Source organism: Lupinus angustifolius, chromosome LG01, assembly GCF_001865875.1.
Source record: "Lupinus angustifolius cultivar Tanjil chromosome LG01, LupAngTanjil_v1.0, whole genome shotgun sequence".
Lineage (NCBI taxonomy): Eukaryota > Viridiplantae > Streptophyta > Magnoliopsida > Fabales > Fabaceae > Lupinus > Lupinus angustifolius.
In genome coordinates, this window is record NC_032009.1 from 4,662,498 (window position 1) to 4,670,740 (window position 8,243).

General features: G+C 35.0%; 2 protein-coding genes across 3 annotated transcripts; one reads left to right on the plus strand and one right to left on the minus strand.

Moving 5' to 3' along the window:
- Window positions 1,160-5,342, minus strand: LOC109348136 (transcription factor bHLH144). Of its 2 annotated transcripts, none has more exons than XM_019588397.1 (4): window positions 5,090-5,342; window positions 4,201-4,332; window positions 2,810-2,977; window positions 1,160-2,666 (listed from the first exon to the last, which is right to left on the minus strand). In XM_019588397.1, exon 4 carries the CDS (start codon window positions 2,364-2,366, stop codon window positions 1,650-1,652), a length of 717 nt encoding a protein of 238 aa, XP_019443942.1. In that variant the 5' UTR covers window positions 2,367-2,666; window positions 2,810-2,977; window positions 4,201-4,332; window positions 5,090-5,342; the 3' UTR covers window positions 1,160-1,649. The 2 variants fall into 2 exon arrangements, with proteins under 2 accessions (XP_019443942.1, XP_019443933.1); XM_019588388.1 differs by having other exon boundaries at window positions 4,201-4,337.
- Window positions 6,757-7,386, plus strand: LOC109342107. The gene has a single exon (XM_019580165.1). It carries the CDS (start codon window positions 6,757-6,759, stop codon window positions 7,384-7,386), a length of 630 nt encoding a protein of 209 aa, XP_019435710.1.

An 8,243-nucleotide genomic window follows, 5' to 3' on the forward strand; every position in this document is an offset into this window, starting at 1 on the left:
TAATATGTAATTATATATAATATTATGACATTGTCCAGTCCAACCGGACGGTCTAACCGGTTAGAACCTGTACGAAACCTCTTCCGGGTTGATGTCCGGCTCGGGTTTCGTAACACTGCTTTTTTTAAATAAGTTGAAAAACCACAAAATTGAATTGTTAATTAACTATTCTGTTTGGTTCGGTTTCTGAATAAAATTTGCAGTTAGTTGAGTAAAACTGAACCATATATTTATGTTTGGTTTGGTCACTAAATTGCACCAAATACCAAACAGAACCGAACTTTTACACTACTCTAGCGTCCCTTCGTATATATCTATTAAGATCGCCTCCAAAGAAAATCTTTTCTCCTAAGGATATTGTCTGGACTGCTCCTTTCGAATCCTCCAAAAAAATATATTATGATGTTCCTATAGTCATACTTGGAAGTGCATAAACACTAATCACACTAAATGTGTCTTCTTTTATTATAAACTTTAGAGATATGATTCAATCTCCTATTCTCTTTTAATCCACCATATCCTTCACTCATTCTTTATCTATAATTATACTCACTCTATTTCTTGATCTTACCTTATTGGTGTACATAAGCTTAAAACTTGATGTTCAAAATTAATATTTTTAACTATTAATTTTGAACATCAAAATCAAAATTTGGATTGGTTAATAAAAAGTGTGAATAAAAAATTAGAAAAGCATATTATGTATCTTTTCTCCTAATGATTCAATGACTTTAAGGCAAGAAAGTGACATGACTTCCATTAATATGTATCCTTGAATGAAAATGATATCACAATGTAATCTGTAATGTCAGAAACTTAAGTCACAGTCAGTGACTTAATTCACATAATCAATTCTCTTTCCAGCAATTACGAAAATCAAGACAATAAAAATTTGGGCAACATGTTACCTAAAGTATCAACAAAAATCTGGATTTTTTCTCGAGAAAATAACTTGAAGCTAAGCTTATAACGTGACCAACCACGAGTCCGCTAGAAAGATAAATAAAGCCAACAATTCCAAGAAGCATACTTCCCACATCATTCTCTTGAAATAAAATCCAATGCAAAATTAAAATAGCAAAACACACCAGCATCATACCAAACCTGTAACCAAGGACACTAGAGTCATTAAGACAATTTTGAAGCAAGAGAGAAATCAATCATATGAATTTATAATACATTCATTGAATAATATAAATATTACAAATTATGAGCATTTGGGAATAAAACTTCAGAAAATCCCCACTGTCCATACATAATAAAAATAAGCCAGCAAGCATCACATCCAATCACTAGCTACAATTAGGATAGTATTGTCATTCATAACTCAAATAAAGTAAAAGAAAAAAAATGTATGTAGTGTATAAGTTTTATACACTGTCATCATATCATCCACCATTCATGTTTAATCATCACCGACTCTTCAAAAAAGTAATAAAACTGAATGGTGAGTAATATACTGTGTATAAATTTCTAAAGTGACAGTACTTAGATATTACACACTAAATAAAATGCCAGTCATGATTTATAACTATGCAAGGCCTCTATCCATACGAGGGAAGTAGGAAAGTGTACAAATTCAAAGAGGGTAAACCAATAATGGAGTTCAACTGGTTGCTACAGAGCATACATTTGTCCGACTTTCATTTTCACGGTCCAACTCCAAGTTGCTCCACTTCAGCCTTCAGCGACTTGAGGTACTTAACAGCTTCGTCTAAAACAGTAACAGTATCCATTTGGTTACCTCCACCTGGGACAATTCTTCTCATCATCCTAACCATTTTCTTCATCTCTCGGTGCTTTGTTTTGTTGTTCCAGTAACCCTGTCCCTGGATCCCTGAAGATTCTTGTACAGAAGATGATGACCTCTTTTTGCTTGATTTTGAGTAGTACCTGGAGCACGTATCAGATATACTTTCGTAAATTTCATCAGTCCTCGCCGTGCTGACTTCTTCCTCATCCAAGTCTTCTAGTTCGTCCCCTTCTAAGCTCAATAGTGCATCGATGTCATCATAATCCTCTTTGAAAGGAGATGACAATTCTCTTTCCATTTTATTTAGTTCCTTCTTTTCATTATCTTGAGTACTAGCATGAACAATGAAGCCAAGACTATTCAATTTGTAGGTCATTCCAGGATGGAACATAATCCTGCTCTGTTGAGCTGTTTGATCAAATATGATGAAATTCTTAGGGCAATCCACAGAGGGTTGCACTTTAGTTCTTTCAAAAGTTGGTATCTGCCTCACACTTGGAGGTAAAACTGCTTCAAAACCAGAAGCGAGTGAAGCATACATGTAAGTATCGACTGCTTCATCTGCCGAAGGATTTACCACCTTTTCTGGAAGAAAATATTGACAAGGCTGCATTATAATCTCCTGTTCACTCTCCCAAAGCCACGAGCAAACAATTCTGCTCTAGCCTTTGCAACTGGCAAGTATTCTGAATTAATGCTGGATGCTGGATGGATGTTCCTAAAGTAATGAAAAAACCAAAGAGAAGGTACTAAGGTAACTCCACCTAACAAGTAATAGTCAACCCTTCAAATTAAAACTTCACCCTTCAGCCGTCTAACGATTTAGTTGAATTTAATGCAATCCCTCCCTAAACCAATGTACCAAAATGCTAGACTACGTAACAGGTTTAAGCAACTGACGAAAATATTCAGCCTGCAAAAGAATATTATATGGAGTAATTAGTATAGTAAGAAAACCAAGCAACATGAGAGGAAATATACAGTACACTATTTGATATTCCAAATGCACATCCTTCTCCATGGCAACTAAGAAAAAAGGGAAGAGTAAATATACACCTGGCAAACTAGCATCAATTGGTTGTATGCAATAACTCCAACACTCATTTTAATCTGCCCAACTTCGATCACAGATTGGTTTCCAAAGTACATCTCAAACCTCCGAACAGTTATTGGTAATCAAGGAAAAAATAGAAGGAGTTCCTTTAGAACCTAATAGGACTTCACCTGCAGTAGCAGGAGACAATAGAAGATTACCAGAGATAATGTGAAAGCAATATACATCATAGAAAGAGTAAGACGTAGGGCTCCATATCACGTTCATAAACTACGACGCTATTGCTGCAGCATATACTGTATTGATTCATATATAAAGCAATTATAAATCAGAAGTTCTACAAGATGTTCTCCATCAACTAAAAACAGATGTCCACATTTTCCACTCTTCACGTCACACAACAGGCATAAATAACTGGTCATTATAAACACATTCTAATTAAATTTGCATCTGAAATTATCAGGGTTATCAAAAGTGTGCATTGAAGCGTCGAATCGCACAATTCAACGCTTTTCATGGTGAATAATGAGTTGTTGCGAGCTAAAACTCATTCCAGAGCCGAAGCGGGGCAGCATGACGCTTTGAAGAGTCGGATCGTGGATCATCACGCGTTTTCGCTTTGAGGAAGACGACTGTGTTTTGGGATCACATAGTGTTTTCGAGTTACACAACGCATTCTTGGGTCAGCAGGTTTAATTTTCTTGTGTCAACCTCTATGCCCAATTTTTACCCTAGTTTTACCCTAATTTTTAACCCATTATATTTATATTACTACTATTCCTTCAAACGTTTCAGTCTTCCGCCAGCCTCAATTCCCTCCACAGAATCAACCACTCCCTTCCCTAACCCTATCAACATTCCAATCTCTTCCCTAAGCTTCTTGTTAATGACCAAAAACCTGCAACCACTTCCATTAGCCTGCAACTTTCTCTTCTCTATATTCACTCTTTGTTTGCCCTCTTTTCTTTAACAGAAGATGTTGATGCTATTGAATCTGGTGGGGGTGGTAAGGTGTTGAAATTTTGTATCAGGACTAATCTGGGTTAGAAGAATACTCCTGAAATTTTGTATTTTAGTTATTGTATATATATATGTGTACATATATATATATCTACATATATATATATATATATATATCTATATACAGATATATCTACATATATATATCTATATGTATGTTTAACTGTAATTTTGTATTTCAGTTGGAGCTATGCATCGTGTTACGCTCCACCACTCCTACGATCCTAGTGTGTACGGAGAGAGTGAACGTTTGCAGCCTTACCCGCGCAAACACAAATAGACTGTTTCTAGATGTGACATGAATCAAATATACACAAAAAAATCTATATAGTAATAAACTATAGCTGGAGATTGGCAGAACGAAATCTCTAACCTCAAGTAGTTAAATTACAGGATCACATGAAAAAACACAACCAAGCGAACGCACTTCCTACTGTAATCCACGAACAAAGAAACCCATGGCATCTTAAATTACCAAGACACCAGATTATCTGAAATGTAACCTCTGTCCTGAAAATTCAAAAGTAAGGCTTCAATTGACATGCAAAAAAAACTACGAATAACACAGAACTGAAGAATTACATTACTCCACTCCAACTCCAGAATTAAAATAAATCAGAATGCTCTATCATAAATAATGTTCTATAGAAAAATAATTAAAAAGGAATTAAAATAAATACAGAATTAAGAATGGATTAGCAATTTCCCATTTCATATAAATCAAACATTATTGTAGATGAGTATAATATCTATACAATGTCAGTATAAAGATTTATACACAGTTAACACGTCAATTCATTCATTCACCGATCATTTTATTACTTTACTTTTATGAAGAGTCAAAACATAAATGATGAATGATGCAGTTTATGATTTTTATACAAATGAATGATCCACATACTGTATATAAATCTTTATGCTCTTCTTATAATAAAAGAGGAAGAACTTCCTCCTCGTAAATAGACTTAAAAATAATCTCAATCACCAAGTCTGCTATTCAAATTTCAAACCTAATAACTTACGAGTCACAGTAAACTACGTAGCATCAAACTACCAAATAATCTAATCAATTTCGTACAGAGAACCGTAGGAATCAGTAAAGTAAAACTCGGCAGTATTTTTTTACAAAAAAAAAATGAGAATAGATCTTCAGTCTCGAAATTAAAGCAGCTCGAAACAAGAACAAATAAGCTTTTTGAAATGGAAAATTTATAAATTGAAATGGAATAATTGGTGGAAAAGTCATAGTGATAGAGCAAAACCTAGGAATTTTTGTGAAGAAAGCGAAGATCAGAAACGACTTTGAAGATGAATCGGAGAAGGACTGTGATGAAGAAGCGAAGATATTTTGTTAGATCTATTTGGAGTTTGAAAGATTTGAAGGCGTGGAGATTAGGTTAGGACAGAGAAATGGGTCAACCATGGAGAATCTGAGTCGTTGGATCTAAACAGAATCAGTCTTGGAAATGGACTTCCGGTTATCCCGGATGTAATAGTGACCGTTGATTACTGCACGCGTGAAGTGGAGTGGGGCCCATGAGCTTTGACAAGTGCATAATATTTGCTAAAAAGAAAGTGCATAATTTTTGCGAAAAAGAAAATACATAATTAAATTAGGTGAGGAGATAATCTCTTATGGGAAGAGATCATGTTACTTCACCAGTAACTTTTAAGATCATAATCTAAAAGTTGAAATTTTTTATTTAAAAACTCACATAAAACTAACATGCTACTCAATCTAACACTTCTTTCACTTCATTATCCTTTCATGTCATATTCAACAATCAATCAAGACATTGTGGGTTTATGACAAGAGATTTCTCATTATATATCTTTTACCGCACTACACTGTAAGCTAGTCCTTCAAATTTTGAAATTTCATGAGACCATGGCAACTTCTCATAGTAGCTTGAAAGCTTCATCGTCGAACATAGTGTTGATGAAGCCAAATATAAACCTCGATCAACAATTGTTGTTGGCTTTGTCTTCCATGATAATCACGAAAATGCAACAAACTCGGACACCATGACTACATTACTATTCATCCACCATAATCTAATTGTAGTAAACTACAAATTATTTATAGATTGAATATGTTCTTAATGATGCATTTAATGTTGAGTATGAAATCTTGTTGTTGGTTTAAAAATATTTTAAAATCCATGGACAAAAAGTGGTTCTTTTGAAGATTGAAGCCATGCCTATTGTGATGTGCTGACAACAATGTGTTGATGGGGATAAGAATAGGTCAGTAAATGAGTATAAAGGGAAGAAGAAAGAAAATGATGATCATATGAGTTTTATGTGACTTTTTAAGTAAAGAATTTGAACCTTTAGATTGTAATAGAATGATGTAGATTTGGTGTAACGCTTCAAAGTTACTCAAAGAATAACTTGATTCCTTCTTTATTTATTTATATAGTTAGCATTGTGTACCAAAAGTTTTATACAAAATTAACCCACATATTTTACTTGTAATAGAATTAGTAAAACGAGTAGTTTTATAATTTTGATTTCAAAAAACAATTCACCCCTCATCCCTATCCTACTTTCCCCTCCCCATTAATCTACTCATTCTAAAACACCAAAAATCCTTCCACCACCAAAACAGTTGTGCACCAACTGCCACCATTGCACACTGTTAGTTTGTAATTCGAAAAATAGTTTTGTTAGTTTTTGCCACTTACTATAAATATGCTTGTATACCCAATTTAACTAACTAGAATTTCCAGAAATAGAAAGTTCATCAATTCACAGTTCAATTGCATTGTTCCATTTCATTCTTCATCTCCTTCGTGCTTCTTCCTTCTTTTACCTTCTTGATGTTGTAACAAACTTGTATCAAGAGCCATGTTTAGAAAAATGAGAACACACCTCTTCATTCTCTATCATTCCCTTCATCCCTCTCTCACACTCTCTTCACGAATCAATGGGACAAACAAGCTTCCCTGCAAATCTTCCCAGCCTCGATGGGAAGAACTGGAACAGATTGCGAGTTCAAATGTCAGCAATCATGGGCTTCCAAGAAGTAATCGAAATTGTAGAAGATGGACTTCCAGCACTGACAGATTCTTCATCAGAAGCACAAAGAACCAGGTATAAAGAAACTAAGAAGAAATATTACAAAGCCATTTTCTTGCTACATCAACGTGTTGATGAAGCGCATTTTGAAAAAATCTCTAAAGCAAGATCAGCAAAGGAAGCATGGGAAGTTGTTGAGAAGTGTAATGAAGGAGCTGAGCAATTGAAGAAGGTGAGATTGCAAACCATGAGGAGGCAGTATGAGCTGATGCAAATGGAATCCAATGAGAAAGTTGCACAGTTTTTCAACCGAGTCAATAGCCATACTAATGCTATGAAAGCCACTGGTGAGAAGATGGTAGATCAGGTCATAGTGGAGAAGATCTTGAGGACATTAAGCCCCAAATTCGACCATATAGTTGTTGCAAATGAGAAATCTAAGAAAATAGAGGAATTGAAAATTGTGGACCTCCAAGGTTCGCTCAAGGCTCATGAACAAAGACTCATTGAAAGGTCTATGGAGAAACCTGTTGAATAGGCTCTACAAGCATACACCTCAAGAAGAGGTGGATATGGTAGTAAGAGTGGACAAAGAGGTAGAGGCAGAGGAAGAGAACAAAGAAGATGTAACCCTAGATTCTCTCAATTCTCAGATCAAGAAAGGGATGAGTCTAATCAAACAAAACAGGTATCAAGAAGAGGTGGATATCAGAGATGGAAAAGCAACAATAAAAAGGTTGATAGGAAAAATCTGATATGCTTCAATTGTGATAAAATTGGACATTTTCAGTAGTGAATGCCAAGCAACTTCAAGTCATGGTGAGAATCGAGTTAGGCATCACACTGAGGCTCACTTGGCCAAGAAAGAAAGTAATGAAAGTCTGGATGAAGAACCAATGTTGTTGATGATGACCACCAATTATGAGTCAAGTAGTGATGATAAGTGGTATACAGATTCGGGGTGCTCAAACCACATGACTAGAAATAGGAATTGGCTAGTAAACTTTGATGAGAACAGAAAAATCAATGTAAGATTTGCATATAGCAAACTAATCCAAGCAGAAAGAACTGTTGATGTCTTGATTAATAAGAAAGATGGGAAGAATGCAATGATAACTAATGTGCTCTATGTTCCAAACATGAAGAGCAACTTACCCAGCTTGGGACAATTAGTAGAAAAGGTATTCTCAGTTCAGATGCATCATGGTGTTTTGGAAATATTTGATGTTACCCAAAAGAAGATATTAAAGGTTCATCTTGCACAAAATAAAACCTTCCAAGTTAGCTTAAGAACCATTGAAACTCAGTGCCTATCAGCCACATCCCTTTCAGAAGATTTCCTTGGCTATGACACTTAAGGCTAGGTCATCTAAACTTTAGAGACCTGAGCCTATT

What these genes read in the sequence shown, in the direction of transcription:
- LOC109342107 (XM_019580165.1), top strand. Translation starts at nt 6,757, where the DNA reads ATGGGACAAACAAGCTTCCCTGCAAATCTTCCCAGCCTCGATGGGAAG.
- LOC109348136 (XM_019588397.1), bottom strand. Translation starts at nt 2,366, where the DNA reads ATGCAGCCTTGTCAATATTTTCTTCCAGAAAAGGTGGTAAATCCTTCG.